Below are 22,801 nucleotides of genomic sequence, written 5' to 3'. Positions count from 1 at the left end.
ATGACTGTTTCCTTTACATATCTCTTGGTGACATAACGAGAGAGAGAATATTAGGTTGGGTGGATGACGGATATGATTTACAGTGATAACTCTCATGTTTTTATTTCAAATTATTTTAAGACTTTGTATTTAAAGTATTTGAGTATTAAGTATCTAAGAACTTAAAGATTTAAGATTTTAATGCTTTTACATTCTTTGAAAGTTGTATATAGACTGAAAAGAATGTAAAATTATTACAGAATTTAGGTTTTAGTCTCCCATTCATTGGATAACCACTTTAATAAAAAAAAATCAAGGAAGTCACAGTAAAAGATATGGCTTTTCTGCTTAATTCTGTGATGAACAAAAACTATGTTTCTTAACTTCCACTAAAATTGAGATTAAGAAGTACATCTTAAACAAGATTTAAAGACTTGATCTCTTTGAAAAGTCACTAAGTAGACTAGGAGAAGAAATAAAACATTCTTAAATTGTCTTTAAAAATCTATCTTAACTAAGAGTTCCCAGGAAACATTTTAATAAGTAGTTGGGGAAAACCAAATAAGAGCAGTACAGTAAGTCGACTTAAGAGAAATGAAGACCCACAAAAAATACAGCTGTCGTTCTTCTACGAAACCACAGGGTGTCATCAGCACGCCAGGAATAATTGCTACACTTTAAAAAACACTTTTAAACACCAAAGGTGAAGTAAATTTTTTTGAACAAGGTTCCAGTAAACACCTTCTCACTGGATTTATCAAATCCCACACGTAAGGACTATTAGGAAGTGTACTGAAACTATCAAATTATTTTTATAGTTTCAAAATAAATAACCTCTTACAGTCATTTGCCAAATGAAAGGCACCAATTTAAAGTCAACTATTTGCCTTTTCTCATTTACAAAGAACTATATATGCTGCATAGTATAAAGATAATTATTTTCTATATCTCCTAAAACATGAAAATATTCTAATTCTAACTGCTATATTATAAAAGATCTAGAGAGAAAAAAATTGGTTCAAAGTATCTTTGGGATAGTTCTCAGAGAATTATAATGTAATTTAAAATTTTTAATGACCCAATATAATAAACTGACTCAACAATAGTAAAAAACTGGGATTTATGTTACCAAACTGAGTTCATTGTGTTTGTACTCTAAAAAACAAATTGTTAAAACTAAATCAAAGAACTAAATTCTGACCCCCAATTACTTAAATTCCAAAACTGTGTGTTAGAGGGAAGGTAGAAAAATATCAGTAACCTAATGCAACTTCTTTTAATCATTTCTAAACAGTTGAATTTTTATAAAGGAATTTGAACTCAAAGTATTAGACAGGAGAATGTAATGACAAAATCCTAGGATTTTAGCCTTATATTTTCTCCAAATTATCATAGATATAAAAAGTAACTGTTAAATTTAATTTTAAAAAATCATTTAATATTTCATTTTTAAATTAAGGAAAATATTTTCAAAAACTTCCCCAACTGCTATTTGAGGACATAATTAAAAATTGCGTGAGACGTAGATGATTGTCTGAGATGTTAAATCACATGTATTCTCTTGCATTTACCATGAGACAGCAATGCAATACCAACTCGAGTTTATCTGCTGTGCCCCAGGACACCGATGCAAAGGACACAGGGAATCTATGGGGGAAAGTGCTTAAAAACACATGTTGGGAGACAAAGCACAAAATTTACACCTCCTCATAAGCCTGCTTAATGTCCCTTTGATGGGTTTTTTTGTAATTAAAAAAAAAAACAAACACCCCAACTGCAGTCTTGAAACATGTGCCTCAGGTTGCAGACATCTGCTATTACTCAGGAGTGCAAAAGCAAACAGAAATGTAACACAGAAGTCCTCACACTCAGTGGGGTTTGTCTTTGTACACTTCTCTTCTGAAAGTGGGAACACTGCTTCTTTTCCTTTGGCAAAAATAATGACAGTAGTTCCAATTAGCCTGTCATATCATAGCATCCTCAAATTCTTTTCCCAAAGTGACTGTGAGGCTTCCAAAAGAATATTTAAACCACTCAGTGTAAATCAAAAAATTCCTCTTAATTATACTGCTAAAAAACTGTATAACAAGGAGATTACTCAATTATCAAAACACCAACCTAAAAACCTAGATTAACTGATTTTAAGGTTGTTACCATTAGTAACAAACACAAAAATAATAAACATTTATTGACTGCTTACTAAATATGTGTGAGAGTATTTATGTATGTATAGATATAGAAAAAAGACTGGAATACTAGATACCAAAATGTTACCAATGGTTTTGGTGTTTTTAAATTATTTTAATTTTCTCTATTTTACAAATTTTCCACAAAAAACATAAATTATATAATAGGAAAGATTTTTTTAAGTAATTCAAGCTCTACAAATCCTTCCTGGATTGGCACTAAAAAGAGATAACATTTTATATAGGGATTTGGAGCCAAATCTTTAGATGGGCCAGAAATCTTAAAATTAAGATTTGCCTCAAATATGTATTTCCCACGGCAACACAAATTGAATTCTTTCAAAACCACCAAATTCCAGAATTAAGGCAAGTCTGTATAGTCATTCACTAATTTTATCACTTAAACTATAAAAATGGATGAATATTTATAACCTTTATGTATTCTTTTAATTTATCATTCTCCACTTCCTTTTTATGAATTTGGAGCTGTAGTCGTTCATGTACTATTTTTACTGATTGTGAAAAACGGTTTGCTTTCAAAGCATTTGCCTAAAACAGAGAAAACAAAAAAATGTGTTATATCTGTATTTCTCCACAATCTTTAACTTTAACCATATTTAGACATGACCTAAAAAGTTCATAAAAAAGCAAAGTACCACTTTACATAAACCACGACTCCCCCATTACAAATGTATTTTATATAAAACTATGGGGATGTTTTTTCCTCCCTCCTTTCATTTAATGGCTCCTGATAATTATCTCTTTTTAAAAATTCCCATCTATCCTCATAAGTAAAATTATGGGTATGTCCTACAAACACTAAAATTCTTCAATTTATACAAAAATTAAAATATGATACAAATTTACATAGTTCCTAACATATAGTGATCTATACCAAGCACCCGACTGAAACACCATAAAAATCTAAAAATAAAAAAAAAACTTTAAAAAATAAGACGCTATATTTGATACATAAAACTTGTAAAATATCCAAATAAGCTAAAAACCTTTCTGTTTCTATTTCTGAGGATATGGGGGCCAGGATGGAAAGAAGGGAAAAAGAGAGGCGATATTAAGAAATTATGGTGAATTAAGCTCAAAATTTGCTTACCTTTTCATTCTGAAACAAGCAAGAAAGTTCCTGGATATAGGTCTCCTTTTCAAGTATCTTCTTCTTAAGATTCTTCAGCAAATATAAGGTAAAATTTAGAAATATCAAACTTGGATAATACTCGCCAATGTTATAAAACCAAGCAATATACAAACAAAAAATGTCAGAAGAACAGACACAAAGTTTAAAAAGACTTACAGTATTTTCACTTTCATTAACAGTTAGCTTCTCTAACATGCTGGATAAACTGTCCCCTATCTGTGAAAAAAAAGATGTTATAAATCAGTGGTCACAAACTGTAGTTCTCTACATAAAGAAGTAGAAAGTGGAATAATCATCACTTAAGAAATTAATATGGACAACTACCATGCACAATTCAGATTTTTTAAAAAGTTAACTATCAGAAGGATTTTTGCCTAAGTGTTCCAAATCATTTTTTGTCTACAATTTATGAAATTAATTTACTAAATTAATCTCTAAAAAATGCCTCAGAAAGTATAAGCCAATGACATAAAAATCACAAAAATACTGTATACAAAGGAAGCTCACAGTGTTTATAAATAGGTAAAAATTAAAAACAACCTAAATTCTCGCAATAAGAAATTTTTTAAAGAATTATAGCAAATTAGTAACAGCATTTTATGTAGACATTTTAAATGAGAACATAAAAGAATGTTTATTCATTTTGAGGGTCACACTCATGCTTGAGAATGTGAAAAAGCTAAGAATTCCTTTCACCCAAAAGCATATATGCATGTACATATAATGCAAAATTTTACACACAATTTCAAAGGGTTCATGGACTTCGAGAGCCCATCCTTGGACTCTGTAAGGGTACACAGTGGAATTGCTTGGCTACACATATGTTTTCATTTCTCTTGGGTATATACAACTCGTAAATGAATGTTCACAGCAGCTTTTTTCATAACAGCCAAAAAGTAGAAGCAACTCAAATGTCCATCAACTGAAGAATGGATAAATAAAACTGGTATACCCATACAATGAAATATTATTCAGCAATAAAGAGGAATGAGGTACTGATATGTGCTACAACATGCATGAACCTTGAAAACATAAATGAAAGAAGGACGTTATGAACAACCACATACAATATGATTCCATTTATATGAAATGTCCAGAATAGGCAAATCCCTAGAGACAGAAAGTAGATAACGGGCTACAGAGGGGTGGGTGGGGTTGGGAGGCAAACTTCTAAAGGGCGTGGGGTTTCTTTTTATAGTGATGAAAACACTCTAAAATTGTGGTGATGGCTGCAGAATTCTGTGAATATACTAAAAATCATTGAATTGCCTACTATAAATGGGTGAATTGTATGGTATGTGTCTATAATCAATAAAACTATTACAAAAAAGAATATATGAATGTATAAATACAATGTACACAGGAGCTTAAATTCTAAGTATTTTATTGTAATCAGCTGAATGAAGTATAACAATGAAAGTTTTGTTGTTGTTTTTTTTTATAATTTTATTTATTTATTTTTTCCCCCAAAGCCCCAGTAGATAGTTGTATGTCATAGCTGCACATCCTTTTAGTTGCTGTATGTGGGACACGGCCTCAGCATGGCCGGAGAAGCGGTGTGTCAGTGCACGCCCGGGATCTGAACCCGGGCCGCCAGCAGCGGAGCACGCGCACTTAACCGCTAAGCCACGGGGCCGGCCCACAATGAAAGTGTTTGAGATAGAAAATAAAAATATATTTTCTACAAAAACATGCTGTTTTCATGTAGAAATATTTATGAAACAATTAAAAAGTAGGGGTTAGTTGAAGATGGTTATTTTCAAATAAAAATTCAACAACTATTTCCATTTCAAATATATGAGTATTTTAATTTCTGTAGTTTGAGAAATAATACACCTCCCCAACTGAGAAATTTCACCATTAAATTAGTGCGTAGTGCTTCTTACTTGTTGGTATTCTGTCTTTCTAAGATGATGTTCTAAAGCTTGTTTTACTTGTTTAAAAGTGTCTAATTCTTTTGTTAATATTTCCTTCTGTTTAGAAAACTTCTCCAAATTGGATGCAGAAAGATTAGCCTAATAAAATATAAGAACCACATACACATTTTAAGACATAGCATTAAGACACTCAAATATAATATTACTATTCTCGAAGAACACTTTTTCCTAGTAACAAAATCATTCTTTTGCACATAGTAATAGTAAATTTTGCCAAGTTTATTAATAGTAAATAGGATCTGTTACATAGTACATTAAAGTAAAATGAAATCAAAATAAAGGCTTAAACCCTAAAGTATTGCAGACATTTATTTTAATAAAACTAATAGAAAACAATTTATTTTTTGTCCCTAACTCAAACTTTGGTACACTGAAACTTTAGAATAGTTTTCTACTCTGCATAACACTATAGAAAATAGATATATTTCATCTCTCAGAATATTTTAGTTTTAAATTCACTCTTGAGAAAAGTTGATTCTCTAGTTCAACTCCAAGTAAGTCAAGTACCAACGTATCCAGTTTCTAGCATAGCCTCTTATCAGGTGCATGCCTGAGATTACTTTTCAGGAAAAGAATTGCAGTTAATGACACAAGACTAAAGAACACTGATAATCCTGCATTTTTTGGTATCAAATACCAGTATTGGCAATAACTACTTTAAGATATGAGACCTCAGTTAATGCATTCTGGGTATTATGCTAGCTTTTCATTTTATTAGATGTTCACAAGTCAAATACTCACATTTTCAAAACTAATCTCTTCAATGGTGTCCTTAAATAATGGCAAAAGTAATTCTACAGAACAGGTTGCCAACTCAGCTGCCTTAAATGTTGCTTCCAATTCAGTCTTTTCATTTAGGATGTCCTGCTTTAGGCTAATTACACATGCACAAATAAAATTTAAGTTAAAACTGTCACATAAACTAGTTACACTTTTTATGAAAATATAGCATAGTCTGACTAAATATTACAGTTCCATAAATTGTTCTGCAAAATGTAACAGTAAATTGTCACTGAAAATGTACGAACTTTTTTCTATACTTCCTTTCTACACTTACTATACATGGAAAGACAGTTTTTAAAATGTTAAAATATGCAAAACACGAAGCCATTAGCAGTGTTTCAAGTGCTATTTGATAATTATTCAATATCCCTTGTCTGGTTTGTAAAACGATTTGTCTGAATGTGTATATGTCTTTTTTTTGTTCCCTTCCTTCTCCCTTACTCAAACCCAAAAGATTTCTTTTTCTAGATCCTAGTCTCAAATCCTTTCTTGAAACTTGCTGGTTTTCACAAAAAATTTCCTGCAGAAGAAAGAACAAGCTAAACAAATGGAGCAAAAAAAACCCCTAAAACTCTCCAGGTATCTAAAAATCCTTCACATTTGACTTCACATTATTATCATTCAAAACAAAACTGATATTTGCCTTCTTGATTATATTTTGCCTAGACAATACTGTGTATCACTGTAAGATACATTTGTTTTTTTGGTCACATTTTTACATTCTGAAATCAGGATGCTTCTTATAATCTTTGTCAGTCAGGAGGCAGTCCTGACCTGTCTTTCCAGCACAAAATCAAAACATATAGAACGGGTGTCCAACACTCCGGAGAATATCCCAGAGATGGGGTGCAACACTTTTCTAACCCTTAGGAACGAAGGGTCACAGAGAGGGGTTCAGGGAGTTGGTGAAATAGGAATGCTTAGCAACATTCCAGAAGCAAGATTCCAATGTAGGCTGGCTGTATACTGTAATTAAGAGCTCAGCACCAATAAATTTTATTTCATTTAAAGATGCTCCTAATAAACATCATGTCACCAATACTCTTAATAGCAAGGGCAACTCTGAGTCAAAGAATGATTCAGAAGAGTTAGACTTTGAGTATAACGAAGCTTTGAGAATACCTTAACTAATTTATTTCACTCACGTTTTATTTTTATATAAGTACAGAGTTATTTGCATTAAAAATCTATGTATAATTAAGTCTGAAGGAGCTTTTTCAAGATTTATAAATAAAATTCCAAGTAATAAGAAAGCACTGTATCTTGTTTACTTGGCAGCTCTTGTCTTTCTTTATGGAACATAATATAATGGCTCATCCACAATTGATGGCATCTTAGTGGCTATGTCAAACAACAGACAGGGTTCTTAAGCACCACTAGCCTAAAGTGATGGGCCTAAGAAGATGCTGGCTATAAGTGACACCTGTCCATTATGAAAAACCATGGGCAGAAAGTCAACAATGATTATGTATGAGAAAACATCATTTTCATTTATAACAAGCTAAACCAGAAGCTGGACTATACCATCCATATGGACAATAGTGGTATTTTAAGATTATCATTTTTGAGGGCAATGAGTCATATAAATAACAAGTGTTATTCCTCATTCTAAAGAAGCAAAATATGACAGGTGCTTGTTATACAGCAATATACCAAAGGACAGTCAACTATCGTTTATTAACTACATTTCCAATATGCCATAGTATTTATATTTTCATTTACCTTAGTTAAAAAGCCTTATACTTGACACATTCTTAATAAGTAAGCTTTTCATTTTTAATTGCTTTCATTAAGGTTCCAAAAAACTAGTCAAATTCTGCTAAATGAACGCATTTGTAATCAGATTAAATAAATATATGAATTACTAGATTTGAAGAAGATATTCACGAAAGAATGCTGTATTTGATTCAAATAATTTACAATATGGACAAAACATGAAACTCTGAAACCAGAAAATGAGATATCCCCTGCTATTGTTGAGAATACCATCTGAGATGACTTTCACTGGCATGCCGTGGTAAATGTTCCTTCTCTGGTCTACTTTTAAGATGGGAAAATAGTTCTTCTGAATGACTTCCGTCATTTGAGGGCTTCTCCATAAATTCAGTAAATGGATTTGTGGGTGGCTTCCACAACTTCTCCAAGCTGAAAGTTAGGAAATATTTTAGTTATTAAACTTATCACTTCAGTAAAGATTTTTTTCCTGTCATAACTCTGTGATGTAAGATAAAGACTCTACAGATGTGTACAAGAATATTTCACAAAATCAAAATTATAACTGCTGGGGCCGGCCCAGTCGCGCAAGTGGTTAAGTGCTCGCGCTCCACTGTGGCGGCCCGGGGTTCGCCAGTTTGGATCCCGGGCGCGCACCGACGCACCGCTTGGTAAGCCATGCTGTGGCGGCGTCCCATATAAAGGGGAGGAAGATGGGCATGGATGTTAGCCCAGGGCCAGTCTTCCTCAGCAAAAAGAGGAGGATTGGCAGATGTTAGCTCAGAGCCGATCTTCCTCACACACACACACAAAAATTATAACTGCTGTTCGTTGTGATATTAATTCAAACTAGTATCAAAATTGCATAGCACAACCATTCAACAATTGCCAATTTCCACACACAGTTTCCAAAAGGCCCACTATTTTCTACATAATGACAAGAATGTAGAAGTTATTATTAGTCTATTTCTTGAAGTATTATAATATTATCTTAATCCAATCAGACGAGAAAATGGAATAAAAACCATGCGTTAAACTATGGTCCTCAGTTTCATTAGATCCATCTAATGGGAAATGCATGTTATTTATGCCTAGAACAGTAGAAATTCAACATACTTTCAGAAATATTTGGCAACAGTAGCTACAAAGAAAATACAATATTCTTTTGAAAGTAGACCTTTTAAAATTAAATTCACTTATTCCTATTTCTCAGGTCAATCTAGGATACTCTTTGGCAATAATGAACAGACAGATGATATTACTTCTAAATTTTACTAAATAATCTAATTGTTTTCACTGAAACTTGGAGATGTCACTTTGAAAATGTGAATATTTATGAATTTCTTTAAAATTGTTGCAGTTCAAGTAATGAGTTAGCGCTTCCGCAACCATTAAGGCTGTGTTTTCACAACTCTAATATACGGTAATGTGTCTCCCTGACTTCATTTTATGTTTCTACAAAACTAAATGTTATATTTCAGGTTTTCTGTATTTTTTCAGAGATATTTCACCTCTTTGTAATTTATTTTCATATTTCTGTATCACAAAATATATGTTCAAGAATTTTCAATACTTTAGGTAGATGTTGAAAATTACCCACAACATTTAATTAGCAGTTCAGAAGCCTTTCAAAGTGTCTGTAAAAATATATTTATTTTTGTCTGAAGGTTCTATACACCACAGAGACAAATATTTAGGACGCAGGCCAATGAAAAGCACGCTGATATTTTTGAAATACCAACAACTCATGTTCAAAAGGAACTGCTGAATAACCCTACAGGTAATCTAAGATGACCTACTTGAATGCTACAAACATGTAACATCCATTATTCCGGGCATAACAATATTTTGAGCTATCCGTAGTCTAGAAAAATTACAACTATACATACAGACACGCAAAATCAAATGAAAAACTAAGGGTGAAGAAGAACATGCTTTGGATAAGTCACTGCAATCAAGAGAACTGATGGGTACAGTTGCAACAGCCCCCCCACTCAGAGAGGAATTGGTATTTATCTTTCATCCATTCAATTGTTTAAATATTTGTCTCTCTGTACACTAGAATCTCAATAAAGAATGTCTCATTTATATTTGAATCTTCAGTACCTATGAGCCTTGTAAGAGCTAAGCAATAACTGAAGGAGAGGACTCAGGCTTAGAGCAGCTATGAATATGATGAATGAAGATTGCTGCTTTTTACTTAGTCATCCCTTGATTCATCTTTTTTGGGGATCATTAAAAGAAAAATGGTTCCTGTATTTGGAATAAAAGTTCAAAAGTCAATACTAGAGGATAGGGATCTTCAATTTGTAGAAAATATTTTATGAGATAAGATTCAATTTGTCATCAGAATTTTAAATGAGTCCTTCCTTGGCTTCGTGGGCTACTGGCAGCTATATATATAATTTTTCTAAAAATTTTGTCACAAGATAAAATCATGCAACATTTTTGTGCTTCATCACCTATAATTAGTAACTGTGTTTTATCTTAAAGGATAAACAAATAATATTAACAAATTATAAAAATAGGGATTTTAGTGATTCTTCAAAACACAAAGCAGAACACTATATAAATCAAGTGTCATATATTTCCGTAGAAATTATTAACAATCATATTCTTACATTCTAGAAATATTTTCCAGGATAAAGATATTCAAAAGTTCCAAGGCACTCTAGTATTTTCATTTTGTGACTATAACCAAAAACATATGTGTGGTGAACAATGTAATAATTTTCTTTAGCATAAAAAAATCTTGCCTTTATAAAAAAAAAATGCTATATTTTAGTTGACCAAATGTATTCTTGTATGGAAAAGCAGATGTTTCATAAGAAAATGTTTTCAATTATGCAGAATAAACTGCCAGCTGACAAATGTATTATACTTGCGTACAACTTGTTAGCAGTGAAACAGACACATTTTCTGCAAACATATTTAATGATCAAATCCAAGATTAGCAATTTTAAAATATTTTAAATGTTTAAAGAATTAAAATTCCTATATAGAGATGACTTTACCAGCTCCCTCCCCAAAAGGCATGTACTTAAAGCTTTTCCCAAGAGTGGTCATGGGTTTATGGTGATCCAGTTACACTCACTAAACTATGTTCCATCTTGGCCCACAACAAGCATTTGAGGGATGGCTGTTCAGGGGCCATGATGTTGGCCACGGTCAGAGAAAAGAAAGATCACAGTCCAAGACCCTCCTTAGCACCCAGATTGTTCTAAGTAAACTAACCAGCTGCAGACAAATATGTATTTAAAACTAATCTCTCTAAAGAGAAAAGCATATGAATCTCGCAGGTTTCAATTTGTTTTGCCAAACACTGATTCTTGGAAAACTAGCTCCCAATGGCTTCAAACAAAATCACACAGCCTCTACTGAAAAACTCACCATGAAATATTCAGCAAGGAACGCAAAGTAGACACAGGAACGCTGCTCATTTCTCTCGTTATTCCAGACACTAGACAAAAATTCACTAGAGAAGTAACTGCATGGCTTTTTAGCTCCATAATGAAAAAAATGTATAGAAAATCTGGAAATAGGCAAAGAGCAAAAAAATCCAGAGGTGGAAAATAGATCTTATAAGTAAAAGCTACCAAAATTGGAAAATACATGTTTTGATATAAAGAGGTTAACTTAGATAAACAATTAGCTAATGCTTCTCTGCAATGAATAAAGAGAAAAAGGAATTTAAATTTAAAAGAGGGGTTGCAGATTGGATAATATGAGGGGAAAAAGTTGACAGCAAATGACTGATTTGTAAATATAGGATGGGTACTTCAAGGCCTAAGTTCCCCCTTCTTCCCAAAATATTTCCCTGACTGCTCCAGCCCACCAAAAACCCTAAACACCTAACACTGTGTGGTTTTCAGAATCATACAAATGCTCGTATTTCAGTTTTCTTTTAAACTTGCTATTAAATCTGTGGGGGCAAATATCACACCCATCACCCTTTGCCCTCAGAAATTAGCTAACACACTGGGGCCAGCCCAGTGGCGTAGCAGTTAAGTTCACACGCTCCGCTTCAGCAGCCCAGGGTTCGCAGGTTTGGATCCTGGGTGCAGACCTATGCACCGCTCATCAAGCCATGTTGTGGCAGGCGTCCCACATATAAAGTAGAGGAAGATGGGCACGGATGTTAGCCCAGGGCCAATCTTACTCAGCAAAAAGAGGAGGATTGGCCACAGATGTTAACTCAGGGCTAACCTTCCTCACACACACACACACAAAAATATTAGCTAACACAGTGAGGGGCATAGGTTAGGTTCTAATATATAAGTTAGGGTGGCCAAATAATTTATTGCTCAAACTGGGACAATTACCCAGGAGAAGATCGGACCAAAGACATTCAGAATACTGCCTAGTCACAAAGTCAGCATCCTTTACCAGATAAACACAAAGCACTATCCTTTCCTTCAACATGAGGACAACTGCTGCCATGTATTAACAGAGCACTGACTGATCTTAGAAACATCAGCTCACAAAAAGCCTTTGGAGATTGTTATTAACATCCAAAAGCTACAGATGAGGAAACCAAGTCTTAGCAAGGTTAAGTAGCTTGTCCACAATTACAAGTAAGGAAGTGGTGTGAGTCAGTTTTGAATCAAGTCATCAGATACTAAAACATAAATAAATATAAGAATCTACACAACATACAAACTTGCTCCAATTCAGTCAGGTTTTAACAACACTCTTATAAATTCAATTTATATTGAAAAAATGAAAATTGTTCTGTACAAGGAAATGGAGGACGAATAAGATTAAGCTCCTTGAAGGAACAGACTATAATTCTAAAGAGAGGGCAGTGAACAGACCACTAAAATCCAGTGTGCTCAAGGCGGTGACATGGGACTCATGGGTTACCATGAGAGCGTATGGGAGGATCCTAACGCCAACTGGCAGGATCCTGGGAGACTTCCTAGAGGAGGTGGAACCTCAGTAGAGTCCTGCAGAACAAGTTTAGCTTGGCAAAAGGGAACAGGAAAAGGCGTTCCAGGGAGAGGTACAGGACCAGCAAGAACAAGGAATCGTGAGGGAACATGACTTGTAAGGGCAAGTGGCAAAGATGAGACTGGACATGGTGAAAGCAGTCACTGTATGCCAAGCTTAAGGCTTGAATTTTTTCCTAAAGATTAAGACAGACCATTAAATAATTTTAAGCAGAGGAATGACAGCTCAGAAGTGCATTTTCAAAAGAAAAATCCAGTCATAGTTTGGAGAATGGACTAGGCATATGGAGAGGAGGAGGGTAGAAGCAGTGAAAACTGGTTATTAGGGTCCCAGAGAGAAGAAATTCCAACACTCTTTTCATGTAAAAAATTTTGAAGAAGTCAAATAAAAGCTGTTTCCATTGGTGATAAAAAAATAAAAAAAAATGAAGGAATTAGAATTAAAATGCCAGAATAAAAAGAAATCAGTACTGAAAAAAGTGATCAAATATAACACTTCATTTACCCATGACCATCTGAATGGATTGCTCCACATATAAATTCCAGATAATAATAGCTTATCCCTTTAAGTACCAATATTAACTTAGACCAGTTTGAAAAAAATCTTTTAAAAGTATTATTTCTTCCTTCCTTGCTTCTTAAACAGAACATAGATACACTTAACATTAATTTAACTACTCCTTGATGATTCAGAGGCAGCACATTAAAATGAAAGAATACTAGGCCAGACTCATCAGTTCTTACTCTTTATGAGTCACCTGACCTGGACAACCCTTAGCCACAACGAGCCTAGGTTTTCTCTTCTACGAAATGAGAATAACTTTTGCCAGCCAACGCTGTGGTGAGGTTTGAACAGAAAGTAGAAGCATTTACAGGTGGGTTTCTTTTGTTTGCTTTTTTTTTTTTAATTTAGGGCCCCTTTGGCTCACTCTGTTGGGGTTGCTTTCCCACCAGGTCTTCTCTTTAATACTTTTCATTTCTTTAAAAAAAGTCATGCTGAGTCAATCACCATTCCTGAAATTACTTGCAGACCTGAGTTATTCCTATAGAACGAACTCTTATCTTCAAAACAATTCTTTCAAGATCTATTCTTTGCAGAATTGTTACAAGGCATCTTAATGTAGTCATAAATTGACAGTACTACCAAACGAAAGCCTACGGAAAAACAATTATTGACCTCCAACAGAGTTGTGCCCAGTGGGTATTATTTCAACCTTATTGCTATACCCAACTTCTTGGGTCTCATTCATTTGTACAGACCAGGCACAATGAACAATAGCAATAGAAACAAAGCCATTTGCTCAAACTTTGGGTATTTGGGATACAAAAACTACACTATTAATACATATCAATCGTGAAAATAGAAGAAAAAGAGAAGCAAAACATGGATATCTGGCTGTTATTACGAACACGACCATGACATTCTTATTGTAAGTAGAAGGGTATCAAACTAATTTTAAAAGCAGACAGGCTTTCTGCGGTTTGTTCCTTTAACCATAACCAACCAAGTGGTGCTTAAAACTATTCCAAGAACCTTATTCATTCAAAAACACCTGAAACCTTACCATGCGCTAAGTGACAGGGAAACTTTGTCTCCGCACTAGACTGTATCCCCAACACCAGCCAGTCCTGCTATGGCTGTCTCAGTGAAAAAGCACCACTTACTGACCACCTATACTCAAAACCCAGCACTGCGTTTACGTAATCTCTTTTATTACAACCACACCTCAGTGACTATTACCGTCCTCATTTTACAGATAAGGAAACCGAAGCCAAGGATAAGTGACCTGCCCAAGGCCACACAGCTGGTTCACCGGCAGAGCTGCGACTGAACCCAAGTCGGCCTCTAGCCAAGGACTGAAGGGGTCTCCTATAGAGGCTGGAATCTAGAAGGACCCTGGAGAAGGAATTATTTCCTGAGGTTTTCTGGAGTATTCGTCACTTACGGAGCCCCAGGGTCTCCCACATTCTGGGATATTATATGATGGGCACTTAAAAGCCAGGCGAATGAGTAAGAAAGCACTATTTCGGAAAGAAACGCAGCCTTGTCCGAGGTCGGCCCGGTCAGGGCTTGGCTCTGAACAAGCACCCTCGGCTAAGATCCGCTCTGCTGTCCCTGGGACCACTCCATTCCTAAGAGTACGAGTGTCGCTGCCTTGTTCCAACCCAGGTCGTCAGTCTGGCGGAAGTTCAGGGTGTCGGCAGAGAAGGCGTGGGGTTCCACCCCTGGGCAAGCGAGAAGGCCTTCCACTTCTGGGACCCGGCCCCGCCCAAAGGTAGCCCAGGCGTCCATACCAAGTGCGCGCCAATCCCAGACGGCGCGCCTACGCCCCCACCGTGCGTCACCACGTCGCCGAGACGTCAGCCCGCCGCCGATGCGCTGTGAAAGGCGTCCGAGGGGCTGAAAAGGCTGACGACTCGCGAACGTTAGCGCAAAGTCCGGCAAGCGTACCTGTGCTCTCCAGCCCTGGCTCGGCTCGGAGGGAGCGGGACGCAGAGGGCTGTGCAGGGAGTAAAGCTAGGAGGGAAGGCAGGGACGGCAGGCGGGAAGCAGGCGAATTCCTAGATCCGCTTACGGCGGAAGAGCGCACGCCAAGGTGCAAGTAGGCCAAAAGCAGAGCTAGTAACCAGCAAGAGGCTTCTCTGGCAACGGGCGCCCCGCCCCTCGCGGCGCAGCAATTGGCCGGTTCGGGGAAGTGAGCGCCGGCCTTGTTGCTATTGGCGGGAGTGAGGGGGCGGCGCCCGGAAGAGGCGCTGTGTCTCGGTCGCTTCTCAGGGTAAACTCTTTTTCTTCAAACCTTTTGTGTTACGAAAAGGGCGGCAGTTGTGTGTAGTTACCAAAAATCTTAACTGAGCTCAACCAGAAAGAGAAATAATGCCGATAGATTCCGAATTTTCTGACGCTTGGCCTGGAAGAGCCCTGCTTTTGCTTTTTAAATTTGAAAAAACGAAGGCAATTGCAACTGGAGGAAACCTGGTGTGAATGTATGGTATTGCTGTTTAGCTGAGATCCTTCCCTGAGCCTCTGTTTTCTCATGTTAAATGAGGGAGTCGGACGGTGATCTCCAGGGAGCTTTTGAGGTCTCAAGTTCTTGGTATCTGTGCTGCAGCCAGCTGGTATGGTTTATAAACTCCTTAACAAGCAAGGCAAGATTTTATTTGGAAAAGAACTTGATCCAACGCCTCAACTTAATATTCGTGTTAAGAGTCGTACGCCACAAATAGAGCAGCTATCAACTGAGCAGTTTAATCATGGCATACCTCGTTATTGATTTTACTAAAGAATGGTTTTTATTGATGAGTCCAGCAATGCTCCCCCCCCCCCAGAACTGTGATTGTCCAGCAAAAAGTTCACGAGAGGTAAAAGTTCATTGTTAATGAACACATAACTGTTCCATATATGCAAATGCTATAAAGCACCTGGGACTGGGGATTTAAGTACCTGCTCTCTCACTGATGGATTATGACCTCTGGCAAGCCGACTAACTTCTCTGGGACAGTTTTCTCATGGGGGTGGGGGGGTGGGATGAGAGGAGGGGGACAGGTGGAGTTAGGGCAAGGAGCATAATTCTGAGGGCCATTCCAGCACTAACCTGGGATCCTAGCTAACCTTGCGAACTTGTCATAATTAGAGAAATAATTGGACACAGAAGTTAGTCTCTTCTTAGGAAAAGTTCTTAGTTTAATTAAAATGCATTGGTATTAGATGTAACGACCTTTATAAGACATTCAAGAGGAAACATTCACAAAATCTCAAAGTCAGACTTCTTAAAAATAATTATATAAGATTCTCAATATTGACCATTTTAACTGACTTGTCCAGGTAAAGTAAATATGGCATCACTCATCCTCTAAATATAATCTGTTCCTGATCTCTGGTTGGATAGTCAATTTTTGGATAGAAAGATCCCTTATTCCATTATTATTTAAATAGGAAACAGTAATTCATTCCAGCCCATCCCCAAACCCCAATTTCCCCAGATATCATTAAACACTTGACCACCTATGAAGCAATCCACCAAAGATTTCCACATAATTTAAAGTAGGGGCCTGCATACTTTTTCTGTAAAGGGCCACATAGTAAATATTTTAGATTTGTGTGTTATACAGTCTCTGCCATACAACTACTTAACTCTGCCATTGTTGAACAAAAGATGCCATAAAAGATACATAAACACATGAGCTTGGCTGTGCTCCAATAAAACTAAATAGGTAGTGGGATAGATGAGGCCACAGGATATAAATGATATAAATCATTTAAAATATCAAGTGCCTAATAAACATTGAATTTATTAGTGGTACATTTGTGTGTAGGTTGCAACCATGCAATATTGGATGGAAATTGTTTTCCTTCCTCATGGTGACAAATATGTACTATAATGGAAAAATAGCAAACAATGAAATAATAGGTTAAAGTTCCTTGATGAATACAAATAATACTTAGCAAAATAAAAAATCAAACTGTTTCCAGAGACGGCCTCCAAACAATTCTTCCCATCCCTGTACACACATCAAAAGTGGAGTCTATTTCCCCTCCCTTTGAATTTGAACAATAAAATGTGGTGAAAGTGATCCTAGGCCAGTTCCAGACCTAGGCCTTGAGAGACCTAGTAGTTTCTCTTTCCTCCCCTGAAAGCCAGGTACCGTATAAGAAATCCAATTACCTTGCTGGAGAGCAAAACCCAGCCAGATCCCAGCTGTTTCAGCCACCCACCTGAGGTGCCAGACATGAGAGCCATTGACTTGCAAGCCCCAGCCATCTTCCCAGCTGAATGCAGCTGTATGAGTGACCCTAGCCAACACCATGATCCAAGGGGATGTAAAGTGAAACAACTTTCATTTTAAGGGGATACCCTAATATGTCCCAGACCACTGGACCCAAGAAAATTCACTGAGGTAGCAGAACCCTGAATTTTCATACTGTTTATCCCCTACTCTCCGAATTGCATGTGTTCTTTCCAATGTGTTTTGTTTTCTCTTGCTGTTATAATGAACTTAGCAGCTTAAAGCAACAACCATTTGTTCACAAATCTGTAGGTCAGAAATTCAGGCAGGATTCAGCTGGATGGTTTTTTTCCCTCCACGTGGCAACAGCTGGGGTCTCTCATCAAGTTGCAACCCTACTGCAGCTGAAGCTGGAATATCCAAGATGACTTAACTTGTGTGTCTGGTGACTTCCTGGACTCAATGAGGAGGCTAGAACCTCTCCCACCCCATCCATATGGTTCTTTATGTGGGCAGCTGAGTTTTTCTTTTGGTGGCACCTGCATCCCGAGAGTGAGTGTCCCAAGCAGCAAAGGCAGCAGCTGCAGATCGAAGGCCACAGAAGTTATACAGAATCACTTCTGCTGCATTTTGTTATCTAAAACATACCGGAGGACCAGCCCAAATCCAAGGGAAAGGGTAAAAGAGTCCACCTCTTGATGAGAGAGTGTTAAGTTCACATTGCATCTAGGGAAAAACAATTTACTACACAAGGCATCTATGGTATGTGCTAGTTCCTGTTCACCATGTCCTATCAGCACAGTATCATACATGTAGTAGACAAAAGTGACGTCCCATTAGGTGGTGAAATGATCATGGTCTCTGCACGTTAAATTATGACAGAGAACTAGAGGGTTAACATAGATAGCCCTTATGTTAGAAAATAAATTCTCTCACATTTTCTCACTTCCAGTTGAAAGCAAGCAACTTCACTTGTTCCATGCATATTAGAATGAGCAAAAGACATTTGCCAGGGTGATATCTGCATACTAGGTGCTAGGAATTGTGTTTATTCACCTGATAAAAAGACTACATCTAGATGAACATTTTATTTTATTAAATAATTTTTTATTTTATTTTTATTTTTTGTGTGTGTGAGGAAGATCAGCCCTGAGCTAACATCCATGCTAATCCTCCTCTTTTTGCTGAGGAAGACCAGCTCTGAGCTAACATATATTGCCAATCCTCCTCCTTTTTTTCCCCCAAAGCCCCAGTAGATAGTTGTAAGTCATAGTTGCACATCCTTCTAGTTGCTGTATGTGGGACACGGCCTCAGCATGGCCGGAGAAGCGGTGTGTCTGTGCGAGCCCAGGATCCGAACCCAGGCCGCCAGTAGTGGAACGCGCGCACTTAACCACTAAGCCACGGGGCCTGCCCCTAGATGAACATTTTAGATGATCCATTCGTATTCTACACAGGCCAAACAGAAGGTTAAATGGGAGTGTGAGGAGAATCACCACTCCTGCATCTTTAAAGTCTTTGGTGGTGGCACCAATCACTGAATTCCACTGGGAATATGGTATTGCTTTTGGTTTTACTCTTTTGGTGAAATAGGGCAGTTCTAGGGGCTTCCAATTGGTCTTCCTGTTATAATAGCTGTGATTCAAGAAGCCAATGCCAAGATGTTGTAAATCTCCGTTAAGGTGATGAAGTTCAGGTCTCTCTTCATCAGATCTAGTAATTTCTCATCATACAGATCAAGTAGGATCTTAGTAGGCTGTCCATCCATTTCAATTCTAGGAACACCATGATCAGTTACTGCTAAAGATCCCTTCTAGTGAAATAACTATGATTACTGCTCTGGCCCTGCTGCCTATTACGGTAAGCACAGGGAATTATGGATCCCATTCAATGGCAGCCTCTCCTAACTTCATCCATGAGCTTAGAGGACAACAGCTACAGCACTTTTAGAGGACTCTGGCATTTTCCTCCCCAACATTTTCTCAATGCATTAGTGAAGAGAAGGTCCTCTGGGTCCTCTCAAGACACGTTTGGAAGTAGATGACTGGGTCACACATGGTAAATCTAACAGTCTCTCCCTAAGTCTTTCAATTCCATCCTCTAAAATACAACAAGAGGGGCCGGCCCCGTGGCTTGGCAGTTAAGTGTGCGCGCTCCGCTACTGGTGGCCCGGGTTCGGATTCCAGGCGCGCACCGCACTGCGTCTCCGGCCATGCTGAGGCCGCGTCCTACATACAGCAACTAGAAGGATGTGCAACTATGATGTACGACTATCTACTGGGGGGCTTTGGGGAAAAAAAAAAAGGAGGAGGATTGGCAATGGATGTTAGCTCAGAGCTGGTCTTCCTCAACAAAAAGAGGATTAGCACGGATGTTAGCTGAGGGCTGATCTTCCTCACAAAAGATATATATATATATATATATATATAAAATAAAATACATCAAGAGATGTCTAGCATCTCAATTTTATTTAGTGCAGGCCACCACTGAGTCCAGGTTTCAACCAACCAACTGAGCAAACCTTTAGAACTATTTCCAGATGCTCAGGTAAGCACAATGAATCCATGGTCTCAGGTAAGTACATCCAGATTCATAATTTTGGTCTCATCAAAAATTGTATTCCTTCATCCCTGGTCTAACACTCTTGGAACTCATTATCATATTCTATAAGTTTCTGCCAATATAAATAAGCAAAATAATGCACATTTTTTAGTATGAAAGCCTTCTCCCAGGTCAGACTTTTTAGTTGTTCCCTGGAACATACTGCGATCTAACTATATGGATCTATACCAGTGGTTCTCAACATTTTTTTTTTTTTGATCACAACTGGGGGTGGCAGGGTACTACTGGCATCTACTGGGTGGAGGTCAAGGATGCTGCTAAACATCCTACAATGCACAGGACAGCCTCCACAACAAAAAATTATTCAGCTCAAATGTCAACATTGCCGATGTTAAGGAACCCTGGCCCAGTATGGAGGATACAGAGGCCACTAGGCACCTATAGCTATTGGACATTTAAAATTTGACTAGTCTCAATTCAGATATGTTGCAAGTGCAAAATACACACTGATTTTACATATGAAAAAAGAATGTAGGGCCGGCCCGGTGGCGCAAGAGGTTAAGTGCGCGTGCTCTGCTGCGGTGGCCCGGGGTTTGCCGGTTTGGATCCTGGGTGTGCACCGTCGCACCGCTTGGCAGGCCATGCTGTAGCAGCGTCTAGAGGTATAAAGAAGTAATAACAGTGAATTATAAGAAAAATCAGCAACTCTTTAAAAGATAAATTCCTCAGGTGAAGTTATTTCAGAATTTTCAAAGAAGACCAGTCTTATAAGACAGGGAAGGAGTTCTTCAGAAAGCAAAAAGCTCTGTAGCGTCTGTCTATCAAGATGATAGAATTATCCTAGTCCACCCAAACAGCTCCACTATAATTCTCAAGATCCAACTCCTGCTCAGTCAATGCCTTAATTTTTCACCTAAGAGAACTGGTGAGTCTGTTTATTCAACTTTGTAATTCAGCTGTGCACAGCATTAATACTTGATTGAATATATCAAGTATTAATATACTTGATATTAATCCCAGCAAACCATCGAGATACCTTTTTAAGGCAATCATAGAAGCTCTCTGGACCTCTGAGCGTATCGTATTTTTCTTTAAGCATGTTAGTGCAGTTACAAACAGCAAACCCACCCCACAATTCTTGTATTCTTCATTTCTGCCATTCTCATCAAAGGCTTGCTTTCAATAACTACGTACTTAATTGCTGATGACTACAGGCCACTTTTAAATCGAGGTATAATTTACATTCAATAAAGTGCACAGATATTAAGTGTTCAGAATATGAGTTTTGACAATTACACACACCCAAGAAGCTGCTACCTAAAACAGTGGCGCCGAGGATTCAGAGGAGCAGGGCCCTGGCTCTGTATGAGGCCAGGCAGGGATTTTTTTGTTGTTGCTTAGTTGGTTAGTTTTGCTCTTGAAAGTTGGGAAAAGGAGAGAGAGGAAGATCTCCCAAGATAGAAAGAGGCTCAGGCAACTTGGGGACCAGGGAAGCTCCACATTTGTGGAAAATTATTTAAAGAATACTAATGCCTTCAGTGACTGGTAAAAGTTTTGTTTTATTTTTCTGTGACTTATACCTCTTTAGCTACCTCTGTGAACTCTTCAATAAAGTCTAAATTGCTCACAAATACAATATGTACATGTTTCTTTGGAAAACTCAAAACACTACATTTGAGACAACATAGTCTCAGCACAGAAGCAGCATGTGTGGATGTAGGAAAGAGGAGTTTTAAGAAGTCCAGTGTCCAAGTAGTTGCAGAAATCTAGAAGGGAGCTTGGTCTTCCACAGGCCATGGAATTGACATAGACAAAAGCCAATTATGTGTAGGCCTCTGAGGAACAAGGGGACCCAATGACAATAACTGATAATTATATCAATAATAATAACTATAGCTACCATTTATGGAACACATGGATAAGGCATCAAGAACCACGGCCTTCTGTTATAAACTTAAACTTGGACTATATTTTTATGTTATTTGACTGCGGATAACTGCAGATCTCAGATTATTTTCATGTCATTATTTCTTGTTTTATCTCTTCTGTTGTCAGTCAGCATTATGCTAGGCACTTCTGGGCTGGCAAGGAAGTATTCCTTGAATCCTCTTTCAATAAGCTTACAAGCTGAAGGGCTTTTATTTTACCTTCACAGCAAAAATATGCGATGGAGAGGGGAAAGGAAACTCCTAGAGGGCTGAAGGAAGGCTAAAAGAAGACAACCAAAACTGTTGCCTGAGCTCTGTCCCTCTCCACTGTTTCACCTGCCTTCAGCAATCACCCCCTCGCTGGCCCCTGCTTCCACCCTTGTCCTCGTCACAATAAGGGAGTCTGAAAGTCAGAATGTGTCACTCCTCCACATCCACTGTGGTTTCCCATGTCATGAGTAAACTCCAATCTTTCCCGCGAGCTTCAAGCCTTATGTGATCTGTGCACTAGACAAGGCCTCCATGCCACAGCTCCCTGCAGTCCAGGGACTCTCCACGGCCTCTCTCACCACTCTCTCGGTGCTCCCTCCAGGCACCCTTCAGCCTCGGGGGCTTCCCACACACCCTTCTCTCTGCCTGCACTGTTTCTCTCTCAGATGTTTGCACTGTTCCTTCCCTCACTCCTGACAATCTTATCTGTGAGGCCTTCCACTGATACAAAATAGCAAACCCCAACTTCCACCCTCTCATCACCTCTCCCCCTTACTTGATTTCTTATTCTCCACGCCACTTTCACTAGATATCCCATTACATTTGTTTGTTGTCTCTCTCCCTTCTCCAGAATGTAAACTCTGCCAGGACAGGCACTTGGTCCGTTTCATTCACT

General features: G+C 37.7%; 1 protein-coding gene across 10 annotated transcripts in view; it reads right to left on the bottom strand.

The window, feature by feature from the left end:
* The window catches only part of ODF2L (outer dense fiber of sperm tails 2 like), a 40,851-nt gene extending 25,539 nt beyond the window's left edge, over positions 1–15,312 (bottom strand). The window contains exons 1-8 of one of the 10 annotated variants that reach the window (XM_087448139.1): positions 15,153–15,305; positions 11,142–11,283; positions 8,025–8,183; positions 5,997–6,129; positions 5,205–5,333; positions 3,475–3,534; positions 3,277–3,348; positions 2,598–2,714 (exon numbers count right to left, since the gene is read on the bottom strand). In XM_087448139.1, coding sequence (XP_087304265.1) covers positions 2,598–2,714; positions 3,277–3,348; positions 3,475–3,534; positions 5,205–5,333; positions 5,997–6,129; positions 8,025–8,183; positions 11,142–11,260 — 789 coding nt within the window. In that variant the 5' untranslated portion in view covers positions 11,261–11,283; positions 15,153–15,305. Of the gene's footprint in view, positions 1–2,597; positions 2,715–3,276; positions 3,349–3,474; positions 3,535–5,204; positions 5,334–5,996; positions 6,130–8,024; positions 8,184–11,141; positions 11,284–14,646; positions 15,103–15,152 lie in introns of those variants that run through there. The other 9 variants (XM_087448147.1, XM_087448182.1, XM_087448153.1 and 6 more) reach the window with 9 other exon arrangements.
* Positions 15,313–22,801: the final 7,489 nt, after the last annotated feature.

Source organism: Ceratotherium simum, chromosome 2 (assembly GCF_057802395.1).
Source record: "Ceratotherium simum simum isolate JZ-2026a chromosome 2, ASM5780239v1, whole genome shotgun sequence".
Taxonomy (NCBI): Eukaryota; Metazoa; Chordata; class Mammalia; order Perissodactyla; family Rhinocerotidae; genus Ceratotherium; species Ceratotherium simum.
Note: the sequence above shows the minus strand (reverse complement) of the source record. Positions and strands in the feature narration are given on the sequence as shown.